This window comes from Myotis yumanensis, unplaced genomic scaffold, assembly GCF_028538775.1.
Source record: "Myotis yumanensis isolate MYYU_CA2020_CCGP unplaced genomic scaffold, mMyoYum1.0.hap1 SCAF_5, whole genome shotgun sequence".
Classification (NCBI taxonomy): domain Eukaryota; kingdom Metazoa; phylum Chordata; class Mammalia; order Chiroptera; family Vespertilionidae; genus Myotis; species Myotis yumanensis.
This window is the reverse complement of record NW_027223756.1, coordinates 76251297-76269405: the sequence shown is the minus strand read 5'-3', so window position 1 is coordinate 76269405 and position 18109 is coordinate 76251297. Positions and strand designations below refer to the sequence as shown.

Here is an 18109-nt window from a genome sequence, read left to right as displayed (position 1 = left end):
ATGCCTCTATAACAGTGATGGCGAACCTTTTGAGCTCAGCGTGTCAGCATTTTAAAAAACCCTAACTTAACTCTGGTGCCGTGTCACATATAGAAATTTTTGATATTTGCAACCATAGTAAAACAAAGACTTATATTTTTGATATTTATTTTATATACTTAAATGCCATTTAACAAAAATCAACCAAAAATATGAGTTCGTGTGTCACCTCTGACACGCGTGTCATAGGTTGGCCATCACTGCTCTATAATAACATCATGGTATGTTTTGGGTAACCTTCTACAGTTCCTTGTTTCATTTCCATAGTTTCTTATCTGACCTTTACCAAAAATCCTGTCTCTATCTAGTTCTGTTTATTTTAATCTTGTCTAGGTTAATCTCTGTGTTCCATTACAAGGGCTATTCCAAAGTCACTGCTCTGCTGATAAGCTACAAGGAGTGACTGAAGGAGATTATCCTATCCAGTAAAGGTTATGTCCTCCCAGCCTCGCTGCTTGCCTTACCTGGGACTGCCCTGTGTCGGTGGGTCTCCAGGGTTATAGGCTTTGGTGCTTTCCCTGGTGGGCAGACCCCTGGGGATGTGGGCCCAACAAGTCCCAAATTTATTGCCAACAGTCTTAGTCCAAGTTCTTCATAAGTAGTTGTTGTAATGTACCCCGTGAATCACAGAAGGACGCCTCAAGAAGTCAAATTAAAGAGTCACATTTATCGCAATCCGGGACTATGAGGGGCCATTTTGCTTCCCCAAATCTCATAGTAACAAGATGGTGGCAAAGCCAGACTTATATAGGCAAAGGTCACAAAGGTATTGATTACATCTCAAGGTTTGGAATGAGGACCCTGGTTTGCTAAAAAGCAGTTTACAGAAGCAGAAGCAGCATGTTAATTATAGTTTTGGGTCTTGGGGTCACTGAATTGACAGAAACACATTATCTAGAGCCCTCGGGTCTGCAATGAGGAACCTGGGTTAAACTTGGGCATGTTATCTAAATTACAGTTTTGGGTCTCTGGAACGCTGAGTCAACAAGGACACGTTAACTGGAGCCCTCTGTCCTTGGGATAACTGTGCTGTCCTTCCCAGGTAAAGGAAAATGTGCTTTCTAAGACCAGTATGACCACAACCCATGGGATATTCACAATACAATCAATAAGGCATTTAATCGAATGGGATGATTTATACAATTCAGAAAATCAAAGTAACTTTTCTATTGTTAAACAAAGCAAATAAGTACAAAAGCCAAACAATAGGGTTAAAGTTAAACTACAGTTTCTACCTGAAATGATTGCTACCATAGTTCATAGTACATGGTATTTCTGTAACACTAGAGGATTTCACTGATTTATTCTCTTCCTTAGTCCTGTTAATCCCTAACTCAATGGAAAAATCCTCACCTGGGGAAACAACCTTTCTCGGGGAGGTGGTCCTGTTTAAAACACATAGCGCTAAGAGGGGGAAGCAAACATGCCATGTACACCAGGTCCCTTGAAACATAAGCTGTGCAGATGTTTCTTCCCTGCAGCGACTGTGTCAGCAGCAAGGGTGGACCGGCTTCAGGCAAATTCCCCCATTTTTATTTTTTAAATGACAGTGCGTGTAAATCAGCGGCCACCTCTCGGATTGGGTTGTTTAAGACTCGGAAGACCTGTTTGTGACTTTGCCAACAGGTCAATCCGAGGCTTAACCCTATATTGGCTCCCCACAATTTCTCCATCTCCTACGGCAGCTGGGAGGGTTAACAGTGACTACACAGGAAAGGCTTGGAACAGGGTCCAGCACACAGTAGCGCAGGGTTTGGCAAACTATTCCTATAAAGGGCCAGATAATAAATATTTTCAGCATTGCAGCCGCAGGTCTTCCATTGCAACATGAAAGCAGCCAGAGGCAATATTTAGTACATGTATTGCTCAGCAAAAGGAAGCTGTGAGTAATCCCATCGCTGCCCCTCTGTCTCTGTGTTCATTCAGTCCAAAAGATTTATTGAGCACCTACTGTGCACCCAGCAGTGTTAGGTGCCAGATATGCAGGAATCTTATCCTCAGAGAAATGGCATTTTTTGGTTTACTAAGTAAATGATTCAAGGTTTTAGGGATGCTGGATGCATTTTGTTTAAAAATAGGAAGAAGAGTGCTGGCTTTGGCAACACATATACTAAAATTGGAAGGATACAGAGAAAATTAGCATGGCCCCTGTGCAAGGATGACAAGTAAATTCATGAAGTATTTTTTTAAAAGAGAAGCCAGTCAGGTGTGGCTCCGTGGTTGAGCATTGACCTATGAACCAGAAGGTCAAGGTTAGGGCACATGCCTTGGTTGCCCAGTAGGGGGCGTGCAAGAAGCAGCGGATCAATGATTCTCTCGAATCACTGAGGTTTCTAGCTCTCTCTCCCTTCCTCTCTGAAATCAATACAAATATTTTTTTAAAAGAAAGAAAATAGGAGGATGGAGAGGGACTGTTAGCAGCATCTCCCCTCCCACAAAACATATACACCTTTCTCAGCCTTAAACTTTCCAGGGCTCCCACCTCCCTTACATCAAAAGTCAAATTCCTTCCCACAACTCTCAAGGCCCTGCCTGGGAGCCCCAAGACCCCAACACCCACATCCCAGACTCAGGCATGCAGGCTGTTGCTTCCTAGAGATAGTGACACATGAGCTGGGGAAATCAAGTCAGGCAGAGATGGTGGGGAGAAGCATCCCAAGTAGCAGGGACAGCCCCCCAAAAGATGGGACAAGGCAGAGTGTGTCCTGAACTAGCGCACTGGGCTTGAGTTGACCTTTCACCCTCCAGAGAGGCAGCCACATCACCCAGTCCTCAATCCTCTCTGCTCAGTGTGCTGCAGCTCCCATCCCTCTGGGGCCACGCCCCCTTCCTGTACCACTTGCAACCACGATTGCCATGATGATGCCTCTTCTCCTTCCGCCTCCTTAGCCACCTCTGCCCAGCACCCCTGCCCCTGCTTTGAACCCATCTCACAGCTTGGCTGCTCCGGGACATCTTCTGGGGCCCTTGGACTCCAGGGGAAGTTTCACACTGGGCTCTGTGCAGGCCCCAAAAGCCCACTCCTCCTCTATCCTTGAGTCAGAGATCCCTTTCCCTCCCCCTAGCCCTGACTTCAGCTCAGGCCTGTGTCTCCCACCCCAGAAGGGGCCAAGGAGGTGTAAGCTAAACATGAGAGGGACTGTATCCCAGAAAAAAAGGGGCTTAAGCTTCCCCACCCCAGCTGTATAACCCCAAACCTCGGGCCCATCTAGGTCAGGCCCTTTACAGAGCAGCCTGCCAGAACCTCCACTCCTGCTGTCTTCCTGGCCTGGTCCATAGCCCTGGGATCCCCGGCCTTCACAGGTAAGGGGAATGGGCACCTGATGGGGCTACCCAGCTCTGGCTGGTTCAGCATTGGTCCAGCTACAGATCAGCAGAACCCAAACTCACTCCCCAGGAGGGCTTGTGTCCTCTGCACCTGGGAATTCTCAGAAAAGAAATTAATATGACCATGAGTCAATCTCCTCAACATATAAAGAGCTCTAACAAATTAATAATAAAAGTAGGACCCTAGCTGGTTTGGCTCAGTGGATAGAGCATCGGCCTGCAGACTGAAGGGTCCATTCCGGTTAAGTGCACATGCCCAGGTTGTGGGCTCGATCCCCAGTAGGGGATGTGCAGGAGGTGGCCAATCAATGATTCTCTCTCATCATTGATGTTTCTATCTCTCTCTCCCTCTCCTCTCCTCTCTGAAATCAATAAAAAAATATTTTTAAAATATATTTATTGATCTTAGAGAGGAAAGGAGAGGGAGAGAGAGATAGAAACATCAATGATGGCCAAAACCGGTTTGGCTCAGTGGATAGAGCGTCGGCCTGCGGACTGAAGGGTCCCAGGTTCGATTCCGGTCAGGGGCATGTGCCTGGGTTGCGGGCACATCCCCAGTGGGAGATGTGCGGGGGCGGCTGATCGATGTTTCTCTCTCATCGATGTTTCTGACTCTCTGTCTCTCTCCCTTCCTCTCTGTAAAAAATCAATAAAATATTTAAAAAAAAAAAAAGAGTAAAAAAAAAAAAAAAAAGAAACATCAATGATGAGAGAGAATCATTGATCAGCTGCCTCCTGCATGCCCCTTACTGGGGATCGAGCCCACAGCCTAGGCATGTGCCCTTGGCCGGAATCGAACCTGGGACCCTTCAGTCCGCAGGCCAACGCTCTACCCATTGAGCCAAACAAGCTAGGGCAATAAAAATATTTTTTTATAAAAAAATAATAAAAGTGTTTGATAAAGGGCGCTATTATTATCATTATTATTGTTATCATTGTCACTGCTGTTGTTGCGTCTGCTCTGACTGGGAAAGCCACCCAAGTCCTCCATGGGAAGAACAGTCAAGGACTCTAGCCCAAGAGTTCTGGGCTCACGACCACCTTCCATGCAGCCCCAAACAAACCAGACTCCCCTCTCTGCACTTCAGATTGGAAAATGGAAATATCGACCCCCATCGAGCCCATTTTGCAGGGCTTCTGGGAACTTGGTTAGTGGGGACCATGAAGGACAGTTGTCTGTTTCACAACTGCTCGTCAGATGGGAAGGAAATGGGCCTGGCTGTGGGTAGAACTGGCCGCTGGCAGGAGCAATAGGAGCTGTCCTGAGGCTGCAACCCTGGCCTCTCACTCCCTCTCTGTGCCTCAGTTTCCCCATCTGTAGCATGGGGATAGAAACAATACCGACATCCTCGGGTCACTCCAGAACTAAATGAGGTTGCACACACCTGCAGCTTCAGTGATGCTTATACCAACCCCCTCAAGGGTGTGTGGTTGGGGGAACTGACCAAGGTCTGGGGACAGCTGCTGGATAAACTGAAGCACAGAGAGGGTAAGTGACCTCCAGGGCCCCAGGGACTGGTGGAGCCAGGGTTTGCCTGGGCAGGCAGCCCCCTGCTCCCCCCATTGCTGTTTCCTCCTGTGCAATTGTGATCAACCACCCCAAGGCCGTCAAATCATCGGTTTCCTAGTATCACCAGCTCAGATCTGAGCGTTGCTGGTGGGGCCTGAAGGGGCCTCCAACCACAGACCACAGCTGAGTTCCCCCTTTCCAGGCCGTTGGGTGAGGGTAGGTGCCTTGGTCCTCAAAGCTCTCAGGGAGACTTCAGCCTTGAGAAGTCTGGGGCCATGGGGCCTGGGGCAGAGGGCTGGGACCAACTTTTACTGACTATGGCCACTGCTCTGATGATGTCCATGAGGCTTCCAGGTAAGGACCCCCAGGAGTCCCCATATAGAGGCCCCATCAGGAACTCCCCAGGTACCCCAAGGACCCCTCCCAGGCCCACCCCAGAAAATTCTGAGGTACCCCACACACGGGCCCTGACTTGGTTCAGCTACACAACCCCTGGCTGCTCTCCCTCTAGGGCCTCACCAGGCAATGGGGTGGGAGGCCCAGCTGGGATCTTGACCAGGTGCAGATGCAGGCGCAGGCCCAAGTTTTCTGGGGTCCAGTCCTCCTCCTGGCACATTCAAGGGCCTTCTCTGGGCTCCTTGTCACTCACTCTGTGTCCTTCTGCGTCTCTCTTTCTATCTCTGTCTCTCTCTATCTCTGACTCTTTCTCCCTCAACTCGACCCCCATCCCGTCCATTGCCTAAGCTGCCCCCATTAACCCATCTTCTGCCCCTCCCAACATACCCCTCCTCCCCTCTGCAGGCTCCTGGGGGGCTAGGATCATTGGGGGCCGAGAGGTGACCCCACACTCCCGTCCCTACATGGCATCGGTGAGCTTTCAGGGCCAGCATCACTGCGGTGGCTTCCTGCTCCGTGCCCGCTGGGTGGTCTCAGCTGCCCACTGCCTCATCGACAGGTGAGCCCACCTGGGGGCCCTCCTCCTGCTTGCTGCCACTGGGGGCCCCAGAATGCTCTGGCTATATTTCAGGGGTGGGAGTGGTGAGGGGTGTTCCTGGTGTGGGCATTGCTACATTCCAGGTGGGGGGAAGGGTTGGGATGGCCAGATCCCACCCCCTTCCCTGGGGGTCTCTTGCAGGAGGAGGCATCTCTGGGGCCAGCTTTATGGGACAACAAAGGGGAAAAGGTGGGGCTACCCCCACCTTGTCAAGGATCCTCCATGATAATAAGTAGATGTTATCGCTGTGCTTGGTTTATAATCTATCTCTATATATAAAAGCCTAAGCGACCAAATGACCTGTCGCCTGGTCACTATGACATGCACTGACCACCAGGGGGCAGACGCTCAATGCAGGAGCTGCCCCCTGGTGGTCAATGTGCTCCCACAATGGAAGCGCCACTCAGCTGACCCATGGGTGCCAGAAGCAGGGCTCACGGATGGGGACTGACTGGGCTTGAGCCGGTGGCAGGCACGCAGGGCCAGGATGAGTGGGAGTGGGCAGGCAGGAGGGGCAGGTGGCGTTGGACTGCCAGTTTCAGCACAATCCCCACAGCCCACACCGAGGGCCCCACCAGTGCACCGGACCCCTAGTAATTAATCACATTAACATTAAAATTATTGAAAAAAGAAAATTTCCTCCACCTTTCTAGGTTCTTCCAGATGGCCTGATAATTAAATCTACATGAGACAGATTAACAAAGGAAAATAACCAAATTTAATGCAGACATACATGTGGATGACCCACATACATGAGGGAGTCAGAGACCCCACATCCATGAGAGGTTCAGGAACAGAAGGACAGATGAGGTGTCTGTGTCACCTGAGCTAGGGATGCGGCATCAGAGGGAAGAAGGGTCATCCTCAAGACCTTCGGTGATTAGAAGCTTGCCCTGCCCTCTAGATAGGTCATAAAACGTTATCTTTGGTGGTAACTCTCATTATGGGCCAGGACCCCAATTTAGACTCATGTAGGTGGTTAAGCAAGAAGTAGAAGTTTCTTGTGAGCCCAGAGGGTCTTGATGGCCTTCAGCTCAAAATAATCCACATGTCAGCCTGGCCAGTGTGGCTTAGTGGTCGAGCTTTGATCTATGAACCAGGAGGTCATGGTTGGATCCCCAGTCAGGCACATGTCTGGGTTGCAGGCTCGATATCCAGTAGGGGGCGTGCAGGAGGCAGTCGATCAATGATTCTCTCTCATCATTGATGTTTCTCTCTCTCCCTCTCCCTTCCTCTCTCTGAAATCAATTTTTTTAAAAATCCCAATGCTAAAGGGGCACATCTTGGGGAGACATGTTCTGAACCTCCGCAGAGATAATGTGATAATTGAGGTGGGAATTATATTAAATATAAAAATATTCAATTCCTCCTAAATATGGCTTAGTTATTAGAATTAGTATTGCAATATTAGCGTTAATACTGTAATTGAGGTGGGAATGAAACAAACATGATTATTATCACAGGGTTGACATCAAGGTTAAATGGGTTGCTGTGCACCAGTTTTGCCAATGGGGCTACCAACGCCTGTGATAGGTAGCCTTACCCCAGTCTCCCTCACTATACCCCTCTCCACTGCAGAGACCCACGAACAGTCCGGGTGGTGCTGGGGGCTCACAACATTCGCACCTCGGAGCCCACCCAGCAGGTGTTCAGCGTCTCAGCTGTCATCAGGCACCCTGACTACCAGCCCGCAACCCACGCCAATGACATCTGCCTGCTGCAGGTGAGCTTCATGGGGAGGAACGCTGGATGTAAGTCTGACCTGTCCCCGCTACTCCTGTGATGACTGAACCTGTTTTAAAATAGCTGAAGGATCCTAAACACCTGAGTCAGGTGAAGTCTTTGCTCAGATGTCCCCTTCTCAGGAGACCTTCCTTGATGACCCCCTCATCCTGCAACCTGCCCCTGTCCTGCTGTCCCTTCTCCCTGTTCCACCTGTCTTATGTCCAGCACGACTGTCACCTGCTAGCAGCACCTGCACATTTGCTACTTCACCACTGTTCACTGCCTACTCTGGACCTGAGAGCAGGGATTTTTGCCTTGTTTATGACCATTTATGGCTCACAGCAGGTGCTCAATGTTCAGGCTGGTAGGGGGAACAAACGGGGCACCAGGGCCACGAAAGACCTCAATTCCCTGCTACTTGGGCCCTTCTTGGGGTTTTCTGGCCAGGAAGTAGCTTCACTCATAAATGTGAATTTCCCTCTGCTTCCCCATGAGGTGTGTCCTTTACAACTTCCCCCCCTGCAGTTCCCACCCAGGAACCCCAAATTCAACTCCAGGAACCCCCAGGGCCTCTGTTTCAAAGGGAGAATGCCCCAAACTTGCCCTCCAAATGTGTTGAAAAATTAAAAGGGGGAGATACTCAATATGACTGAATGGGTCCCTGGGAACAGGAAGGTCAGGGGTATGGGGTTCTCTTGGCAAATAAAAAGGGGGGGAAGTGGATGTCAGCAGCCAACGCCTGAATTTTACTCACCTGTGGAACCCCAAAGCTTGGAACCCACTGCTCAGACTCACCCATCCCATTGTGCAGATGGGGAAACTGAGGTTGGGGTGGTCAGGGATGTGCCCAAGGTCAGGGGGTGTGTACCAAAGTTAGGGGTCCAAGTCATTCATTCCAAAACTGTTGATTGAGTGCCAGCTGTGTGCTGGTCAGCAGAGACACAGCCAGGAACAAGCCATGGGGCTGACCCCCTTAAAGCCTTCAGTCTAACCGGGGGGCAGCTGGGTAAACTGGCCTTGACAGGGGCACATGGTTGCCCAGAGGAGGCACCTGCCCTAGCCTGGGAGTCTTGGAGAGCTTCCTGGTGAAGGTGGTGTCTAAGCTGAGACCTGAAAGTTGGATAGGAAAGGTGCTCCAGGTGGGGGGGGGGGGGGGTACAGTATGAGCAAAAGTGTGGGGGTGGGCCCAGGACATGGCAGTAAATTCATTCTGGCTAGAGGGGGTGAATTAATGGGGGGCAAGCATTTTATTCCAAGGGCAATACAGAGCAATGGGAGAGCTTAGAGCAGGGAAGGAGATGCTGTTTAGAAAGACCATTTGGGTTGAGCGGGTAAGGGCTGATGGACAGGGGGCATGTGGTGGCAAAAGCAGTGGGCCTTCTGACAGCCATTGCTTTCTCTCCATAAGGCCAAGAGATCAGGTGTCACAGGTGGGTAAACTGAGGCAGGAGCAGTGGTGATGGTTTGGGTGGTCCCAAACTCAGTGTTCTCCCCGTAGCTGAACAGCTCTGCCATCCTGGGTCCTGCAGTGGGGCTGCTGAGGCTGCCCCAAAGGGGCACCAGGCCACCCAGGGCCGGGACGAGGTGCCATGTGGCCGGCTGGGGCTCTGTGTCCAACTTTGAGGACTTGCCACCCGGGCTGATGGAGGCCGAGGTCCGCGTGCTGGGCCTGGACGTCTGCAATAGCTCCTGGAGGGGCCAGCTCAGCCCTACCATGGTCTGCACCCAGAGTGGGGACCGACGGCGGCGAGGCTTCTGCTCGGTAAGATATTCATTGTCCGTCCCTCCCACTTACCACATGGGGGGGACCAAGGCTCACAGAGAAGGGTCAGAGCTGGGCAGAGCCTTGGGAACCAAGTCCAGCTTAACCTAGACCAGACCATGTATGGCTGTGCCGTGCACAAAGAGCTACAGATTGGTGTATTTATAAACAGTATCCAGTACAGGCGGTAACAGATCTCCAGGAAGGAGCTCCTGCTCCTAATACCCTGGCCCTGGTGCAGAGGAAGAAACTCAGCCTGGAGGATCTTTTGTTTTAGGCAAGAGAGTCCAATGGTTCAGAACACAGTTTCTGGAGCCCAACTGCCTGGGCCCAAGTCCAGACTGTGCCACTTTCCAGGCCTTGGAAAAGTCGCCTCACTTCTCTGGACCTCACTCCATCTTCTCCATCTATATAGAACTGCCACTCAGAGGAGCAGAGCTAATTCCAGATGACAATTAGGGTGCTAGGACCAGGAGGGGAGGGGAAGAGAGGAAGCAGGAGTTTTAGGGTGACTATTCAGGAAGGCTTCTCTGAGGAGAGCACCTTAGAGCTGAGACTTGAAGGAGCCTTAAGATCTGAGGGAAGGCATTACAGGCAGAGAGACAGTCACAGGGCTGCCATGCACAGCTGTTCAGGTCTGCACTGCACAAACAGCTGCAGAATTCTATGTTTATACAAGCAGTGTCCAGTAGGGGACAGTAACAGGTCTCAAAGACACTCGGAAGCTTAGTGGCTGATGAAGCTTGGCTTGCTCTAGGAAGAGCCAGGAAGGCTGGTGTGGCTGGAACCAGATGAGTGAGGGAGAGAGATGAGGGTAGGATCCTCAGGGTCTTGAAGGCTGAGGTGAGGGTTTAGCCTTTGCTGTAAGAGCACTCGGGGGTCGTGGAAGGATTCTGAGGGCAGGAAAGGGTCCTGGTGGGCGTTACATGTAGAAGCTCCTTCAAGCAAAGTGAGACTGAGAGAACCCCTGACCTCACCTTTCCCTTCATCCCCCAGGGGGACTCCGGGGGGCCCCTGGTGTGCAGGAACCTGGCCCATGGCCTCGTTTCCTTCTCTGGCCTCTGGTGCGGCGACCCCAAGACCCCAGATGTATACACACAGGTGTCTGCTTTCGTGACCTGGATCTGGGGTGTGGTTCGGCAGCGACCCCACAGCCCCCAACTCAGCTCCTCACCCAGGACCACGGGGCCCCCACAGGAGCTTCCTGAACCACAGCAGCATGGTGTACCCAAATGAGATGACAACCAATGCAAACAGTTCTGGCCTGGAAGATGCTGTGGCTGGGGCAGGGGGTCCACAGAACCTTCCAGGGAGCTTGGAGGGTGGGTGGGCATAAATTCCAAACAAAAAGGGCCAGAATATCTGAATAAAATGTTAACTGACAACCAGACATGATGGTCTACCCTCATCCCTTGAGTTTCTTCTTGGCCTCAAGGTGGCTGAGGGTCCAGATGAGCCACTTCCTCCCTGAGCCACTTGCTTGGTCGCCTTTCTCTTCCACCCACTCCCACCACCACTCTACCTGTCTCAGCCCTCTCTATGGGTGCTGCCCACTGCCCAGAGCTAGACACTGAGGCCAAGATGGACAGTGGCTGTCCCAAGGACATATGCTCATGCTCTTCCAGATGCGTCTAGAGCCCCCACTTACTACCCTAATAGTAACCCAGGCTCCAGACTAGTAACCCTCTACCAAAGTGGGCAGCACAGAGGCTCAGAGAGAGAGTAGACCAGGAATTGACCCCAAGGTGGCTTTTTACAATCTTTATTTCTTTGGTGAGGCAGGACCCCAGGGTGGGGAAAATTGCCTTATTGGGTGGCTTGGGCAAACTCACCTACTCAAGGACACTTTTCTGGGTGACATAGGTAAGGCACTTCCTGGGGGCTGGGAGAGGGTGGGCACACTGCCCCCTGAGCTCCCTGCCCCAAACTTGAGGAGCTGAATTCCCATATCGGGCCTGAGCCTCTGGTCTACACAAAGGCACAAGGAGGTGGCATTGACAGCCCAGGAATGCAGGGAATTGGCCCTAGGCTGAGGTTGAGACCCCTGAGCCTAGCTGGTGGGCAAAGAGGGTTCATCAAGGAACTGGGCCTAGAGACCCAAGGGTGGGCCTCATGATACCAAGGGGTCCTGTGTCTGGACCTCACCTGTGGACGGGTCAGCAGGCACTAGGGGTGCTGTTCAGACACGTAGCTCCAGGAGGCCAGGTGTGCAGTGGGCCTTGGTGTCTACATCCCACCAGATGAGTAGGGGCTCCTGGGCCCCAGGAGATCTCACCCGAAGTGGATTGGGCCCTGTTCTGAGCTAATGCTGAGCTGAGGCCTGTGTCACGAGGCACAGACAGTGCCTCCCTGACCAGGGGATAAGCTGGGCTTTTCTCAGGGGCCTTTACAGGACCTACTGGGTATATGGAGGCAGTGGGGGAAGGAAAGCCCTCAATACTTGGGTTGGTAGGGGACAGACTGCTTCCTTGGCCTGTCCAGGGTTCTGAGCATGTTCTGAAGTTTATGTATATGCACCCAGGTTGTGGACCCCTCCTCATCTCTTGGTTCCTATTCTAGAAGGCTAGGGTGCCTTTTCATTAATTGCTGGCAAAGAACTCTCAGCCCTCTCAGTGGCAGTGATAACTAATAGTTATTCCCGAGGGAACAGAAGCAGGGTCCTCTTGAACAGTAGTAGGGTGTTTGGGGTGGAGGGTTCCCCTACCAGCACTGCTCCCAGGCCTCCTCCCACCAATTCTTCCAAGATATGGTTGGGGGGAAGGGTCCAGGGCTCCCGCAAGTGGTCCGGTCCTGTCTCTGGGGAGTGTCCATGGGACATAAATTAGGCTTTGCTCTGGCAATAAATAAAATGGGGGAGGCCTTGAACGCCAGGCCCAGGCCACCCTGTTAAGTCACACAAAGTTCTCCTCTTCTTCCTCCGACTCAACATCTGCTGGCTCAGGGGTGCCTGCTGAGTGGGAGGGACGAACAGAGAAATGGGGGTACGGAGAGGGGCTGGGGCCTACAGCCCACCACTGCTCCCCGCTCCGCCCCGCCCCTGCGCAGCTGCCCGGGTGTCGCACGCCAATGGAACGGCCCAGGAAGCAGGTGGCCTGGCGGAGGTGGCACGAAGACATGTAGGTGACGTTGTTGTTGCCGCAGAGTTCCTGGCCAGGGCTGGAGGGCGCGGGGCAGGGCGCAGCGCGACACATCACGCAGTGGGCACTGCCTGTCTGGTCCACCACGCACGACTGTGGCCGCTGGCACACCACGTGCGCGCAGGACTCTGTGGATAGGACGCCAGGGTGGGTCAGGGGCGCCACCTGGAGGACGAACCCCGCCCACAACACTGAGGACATCCTCAGGCCCCGCCCCCTCGGTTGTAGCAGAAGCCACACCCCTTCAACGAGACCCCGCCCACAGCCCAAGTCCACCCTCAAGCCCGTCCCCTCTTATTGCACCCTCAAGCCCCTGAGTCACGCACCCATACTTCTCACCCCACGGGAGCCCCAGAACCCCTTTCCAAACTTCCACCCTACTCTTCCTTATTCTCGATCCCACAAAAGACCCAATCCACTGACGCTTTCCCAGCAGCATAAAGACTCCCTTCATTAGACTCCGCCCACGACCTCGCCACCTAGGCCCCGCCCACCACAAGCCCGACCCCAACTCTCAAGACCTATACCTACACCGCTAGGCACGACGCACCGGAGGCCCCGCCCCCCGCAGGCCCCGCCCCCCGCACTGCGGCCCGGGTACTGAAGCGCCGGCCCGGTGGCTCCACCCCCAGCAGGCCCCGCCCCAACGTACTGCGGCAGCGGCCCCTGTACATGACGCGCAGGTCTGGGTGGCCGCGGCAGCGGGCTGCGCGCAGCTCACACTCGTCACGGTAGGTGGCGCCGTCGGAGCCGCAGACCTGTAGGCGCGCCGGGAGCTCCTCGCAGTCCGGGGTGCACTCGCAGCGCGGGCGGCCCCCCAGCATGCGGCACGCCTTGCCGGGGCCGCACTCCACGCCCTCGCACGAATCTGCGGACACAGGACGTGCGCCCGTGGGCTGGGGCTCGTGGCCGTGGCCAGAGGTCTTCTGAGTCCACGGCGCCTCGCCCCCTTTTCTGAGGGCTAGCGGCCGAGCGGGAGTGGGGGGGCTGTCCGAAGTAGGGGCGCACGGCGAGGATACTGATTCGGGGTCGGGGTGTGGGTCGGATGTGGGAGAGATTCAGCCACTGTCCTGGTGGACGCCTGGGGCTGGGGGCTGTGTCTGGAGGCGGGGCTCAGTGTGGGCGGGAAGGGCGTCTCTGCCCCAATCTTGGGGTCCAGCCCGAGCTACTGACGTCTGTTCCCTGACTCGACTCGCGTTTCTGGGCAGGCCGGCGGGAGGCCCTGCTGCGTCAGCCCGGGGGTAGGGTGGGGGGCTCCACCCCATCCAGGCAGTGTCCTTGCCCCATGCCTGCCAGAACCTCCCCAGAGGAGGGGACAGGGAGGGCGGGGCCTTGGCGCCTGGCATGAGGCTCACTTCCTGGGGAGCGGGCCTCTGCACTGGGAGTTACCCACCCCTCGCAGCCCCATTTCTCAGGTAGGGAAACAGGTCTGACCAGGGGAAGACTGCCTCTTGGGTCCCTGCCCCTACTCAGGCCCCGGTCCTTTGGAAATGCAAATCAGACCCCACTAATGGCTGCTCCTGCCTCTCAGGCTCTCCCAGGCTCATTGCAGCCTCCCAACCACTGTACGAGGTCATGCTGCTTGGAAAACTGAGGCCCCTCACTGCTGTGCTTGGAGAAGAGCCAGGAGCACCTCAGCATAACTCCAGGCCAGATCCTGGATGGACACTCTCCCCCCCTCCCCCCCTGCAACCCCAACAACTCAGTTCTGTTGCTGGTGGGTCTGGAGGGCAGACTCCGAGCCAAGTTTACACTCTAGCCTCAGTTTCCCTGTGTACAGAGTGGGGTTGATGGGGAAACCCACCTTACAGGATAAAATAAGTGGATGCTACTACTAAGAGAATGCACTGCGCCCCCACATTGCTTACCCATGCCAGGGCATGTGGGCTGCACCTGGGCGCCCGGCCGCCCACATACACATCTGGAAATGTTCTGCCTGTGTGGCTTCATACAAGAGAGAGAAGTGGGGGCTGAGTTCCTGTCCCCAAGGCCAGAATGGGGGGTGGGGTCCTGGACCATCTCATGTCCAGGCCAGGCATTTTTTTGAAGTCTGTCCTCCTCCCAGAAGCCAAAGGGGGTTCTAGAGTGAGCCAGGGTACATGGTGTTGACTTTAGGACCACCCAGCCAGGCTAATCTGGGATTAATCACATCTCAGAGCTCAGCCAGGCTCCTCAGCTTGGCCTTCTTCAGGTCTGCAGCCCTCAGCTCCAGCCTCCTCCCTGCTCCCCTGCCCTGACCCCACCCACCAGGACCCCACCCCAGGCTATGGTCTCTGCTGATGCTCCCCCCCCACCCCATACTTTCTACAGCTGTAAACTCCTAATCATTCCCCAACACCCTGTCTCTAATGCCCACCTCCTTCAAGTCATGTCCCTTCTAGGTCCCTGCAGGTTCAGCCCTGACCACAGGGGTGTGGGAGAGCCCCTGAAGAACTCCTTGTTGGATGGAGGAGGCAGCATTTCTCAGAACATGGTCCAGAAGGCCCATGATTACTAAACATGCAGCTGGGGTCCACCACAGTTCCCTGGAATCTGTGGGGTTAAGGGCAGATAAGGATAGTTGGGACACTGAGTGTGGGGTCACAAACCAGAATGGCCCGTCAGGAAAATCTACTTTCCCAGGAGCTAGTTGTGAGTTGAGTATACTTCCATCAGGTGGGGTGCAGGTGGGAAAGGCCATCCTGGCAGAGGGCTTGGGATAAGTAAAGGCCTCAAGGATGGAAACCAAGCTGGGGAGTCCTCAGAGCTTCTTCCTGAATCCTCAACTGAGGGAAGCTGAGACCAGGATCCCCTCCACAACTGCTCCTCTCAGCAGCCTCAACTTCCTCCTGCATACCCCTGAGACGGGGAGCTCGCTTCCAGCAGGTCCACCTTCGACTATAGTGACCCTGGATTGTGGCTGACGCCCGGGGTCTCACCTTTGCAAGGGAGGCAGTGGACAAGGCCCAAGAAGCCCAGGAGGCTGATCTTGTTCCCTGGGTGGGTGAAGTTGGACCAGGCGGTGTCAATGTTGCCAGAGGCACAACACTCAGCCTGGCTCACATCGGTCTTCAGCACCAGGCTGCAGGTGGCCTCTTTGCCCTGCTGGAGCCAGCAGACACCACCTGTGGACCAGGAGGGCAGTTCCTATGGGACCAGAGGTGCCCTCCTGTACCATTCCTGACACCCAAGCCTGGACCTTCCACCCAGCTCCCAGCCCTGGGGATGCATACAGTTGGTACTCAATAATTCCTAAGAGGGTGATCTACTCCCAACCTGGGAAGGAGGAGCTCCAGATCCTTTTGGGATCCTCCTCTCTGAGCCTCACCCTCCAACTACTCCACCACCAACCCCTAGCCAACCCCCAACGATCCTGGAAGCTCTCCTCTAGCCACGCACCCCCTTCATCTCCCCCCCTACCCACCCAGGCCTGGCATCCTGCCCAATCAAACACCCAGAGCTGGATGTGTCAGGGTCAGCAGGCTCTGGAGCTGCCTCCACTGCCTCTGCCCTTTGTCTAAACAGCACCCAAGGGCATGCAGAACCCCCTTCTCCTTGCAGCACTGCAAACCCCCCCCCCCCCCCCCCCCCCCCCCATCGCCTGGACTGCCTCTTACTCACTCCAAGTTGGGAACATTCCCTTTGCATGAGCTCACTGTCTCCCCGGGGACATGGCCTTCGGGGAGGGGGCTCCACTCTCCCTCCCTTCCCTCTGTGCAGGGCTGGGTGGAGCTGCTGGGTATGGGGGGGTGGGGGGGTAGATGGCCTCAGTTTCTTCACCCTTAAATGGGGGTAGGAATAGCCATGGCCCCCATCCCAGAGAGCTCACTGGTTCCCAGGTGCTGTCCTGAGTGCCTCCCAGAGACCAACTCTGGGAAGTCAGCACCTGGTGCTCATAAAATGGGAAAGTGAGACCAAGAGTGGCATCTCCCGATGAGTGGCAGGTAGGATGCTCTAATGACCCCTCTGCCTAAGCCAGACGCAGGGAAAACCTGAAGCTCCTGCTGGAGGTCCTGGGTCCGGCCACCTAGCCCTGCCTCTCTGAGGTGTCAGGACCCAGATAGTGCGGGTTCCAGTTCTGGCTCTGCCACTGATAAACTGTGTGATCTCATACCTCAGTTTCCCGCATCTGGAAAACAGTCATGATGAGTTCCCACACCATTGGACTGTTATATGGATTCAGGGAGGTAAGAGGTAGACACTAAGCGCTCAATAAATATCAGTCCTTGTGACTATTAATCATAATTGTGAGAGAGTCACATCTGCTCTGACCTCCTGATTACCCTCTTTCAGGCCCTTTGGGGCTGGGGGAGGGGGAGCCCCAAGCCCTCCCGGATTCAATCTGCAGCGGCCTCTGGTCATCGCCCTCCACCTCCCAGCTGCAGCCGCTGCTACGACCCCCAACATTCCCCCATCCGCATTCCGGGCAGGCCCACGTGGGTGGTCCACCCCACCCGCCTTTTCCGGCCACCCCACTCACCGGGCGAGGGGTCCCCCGAGCCTACGGAGCCCACGAAGCCCACGGCCCAAGCCAGGGCCCCCCAGGGCAGTGGCCACAGTGGCCCGGGCGCCCTGGGACGCATGGCGAACAGAGACGGCAGCGGCGGCAGCGGCCCCCGCGTTGGACCGGGACGCGCAGGCGGGCAGCAGAGAGGGCGGCGGCACCGACTTCCCAGTGCTCCGGGCCGGCGCTCCCTATAAAGGTCCCGCGGGCGGGGCCGGGCCGGGGCGGGGCGCGTGAATGGCGGGGCACGAGGCAGAGTCGTGCGCGATGTGTGCAGGGGCTGGGCCTGGCCACCGGGGGTGGCGGCTGGTGGGTGGTGGCCCGACCTGGGAGCCTTCGTATGGCTGTAGCGAAGGCAAGGGGGCCAAATTGTGATCGTGGTGTGAGTTCGAGGCGTCACCGTGAGTTTGGGGTTCTTCAGCTGAAGGGCTGTGGCTGAGCTAACTGGTTACTCATGGGAGTGTGTACCACCTCGTGGATTGCATGTGGTCACTTGCATGGCTCATATGAGATCCTCCCATCCCTATTCGGCCCATACCCACACTGGGGGACCTCAGCCCCAGACTGGCTACTCACACCCCAGGCCACCACCTAGCTCCTGGCTGCTCTAGCCAGTGGGCACAGCTGGGTGTGAGCAAGTGTTTTGGGGAGGGGAGGAGCTGGGGCTGCAGGGAGAGACCAGGGACACAAATGGTCCCAACATCACTGACTGCAATAATCATAGCATCAGACTTCCAAAGTGCCTACTGTGTGCCTATTCTTGGCCCCTCACACCTGGGAGACTGTGCACCCCCTCCCAGACCTCTGCAGAGGTGTGCCTGGGCCACACCCACAATAACTTACTGTCTTAGGGGAATTCCCTCCTCTCTGCTCAGGTTCTGTGCCCTGGAATCTTGGGTGTCCCGCAGTTTATGATGGCAACATCCGTGTGGACCTGGGAAGTGAGTCCACAGGGGCCTTGGTGCAGCCAGATCCTCTTCCTGTTGTGGAACTGATCCCTTCTACCTTGGGGGCCTCCCAAATTGTTCAGGGCACCCTCAAAGTGCTCATGGGTTCTGTGCAGCTCCTCTGTGTTGGTGCTTCTAAGAAATAATGAATGACCACCTCCTGGTGGCAGGGACTGTTGTAGGGT

The 18109-nt window shown here is 54.9% G+C and overlaps 2 protein-coding genes and 1 non-coding gene across 4 annotated transcripts; 2 read left to right on the top strand and 1 right to left on the bottom strand.

The window, feature by feature from the left end:
- The first annotated feature begins 2125 nt into the window (after positions 1-2125).
- On the top strand, positions 2126-2227 carry LOC139011827 (U6 spliceosomal RNA). The gene has a single exon (XR_011471658.1). It is a non-coding gene; the product is annotated as a U6 spliceosomal RNA (small nuclear RNA).
- A 2924-nt stretch (positions 2228-5151) lies between these two features.
- Positions 5152-10705, top strand: PRSS57 (serine protease 57). 2 transcript variants are annotated; one of them, XM_070415594.1, is made up of 5 exons: positions 5152-5211; positions 5656-5831; positions 7449-7593; positions 9094-9357; positions 10354-10705. In XM_070415594.1, exons 1-5 carry the CDS (start codon positions 5152-5154, stop codon positions 10591-10593), a joined length of 885 nt encoding a protein of 294 aa, XP_070271695.1. In that variant the 3' UTR covers positions 10594-10705. The 2 variants fall into 2 exon arrangements, with proteins under 2 accessions (XP_070271695.1, XP_070271696.1); XM_070415595.1 differs by having other exon boundaries at positions 5152-5230; positions 5678-5831.
- Positions 10706-11103: 398 nt separating this feature from the next.
- FSTL3 (follistatin like 3) lies at positions 11104-17136 on the bottom strand. Its single transcript, XM_070415590.1, has 4 exons — positions 16954-17136; positions 15413-15598; positions 13147-13362; positions 11104-12622 (listed from the first exon to the last, which is right to left on the bottom strand). Exons 1-4 carry the CDS (start codon positions 17054-17056, stop codon positions 12249-12251), a joined length of 879 nt encoding a protein of 292 aa, XP_070271691.1. The 5' UTR covers positions 17057-17136; the 3' UTR covers positions 11104-12248.
- Between the last annotated feature and the right edge of the window lie 973 nt (positions 17137-18109).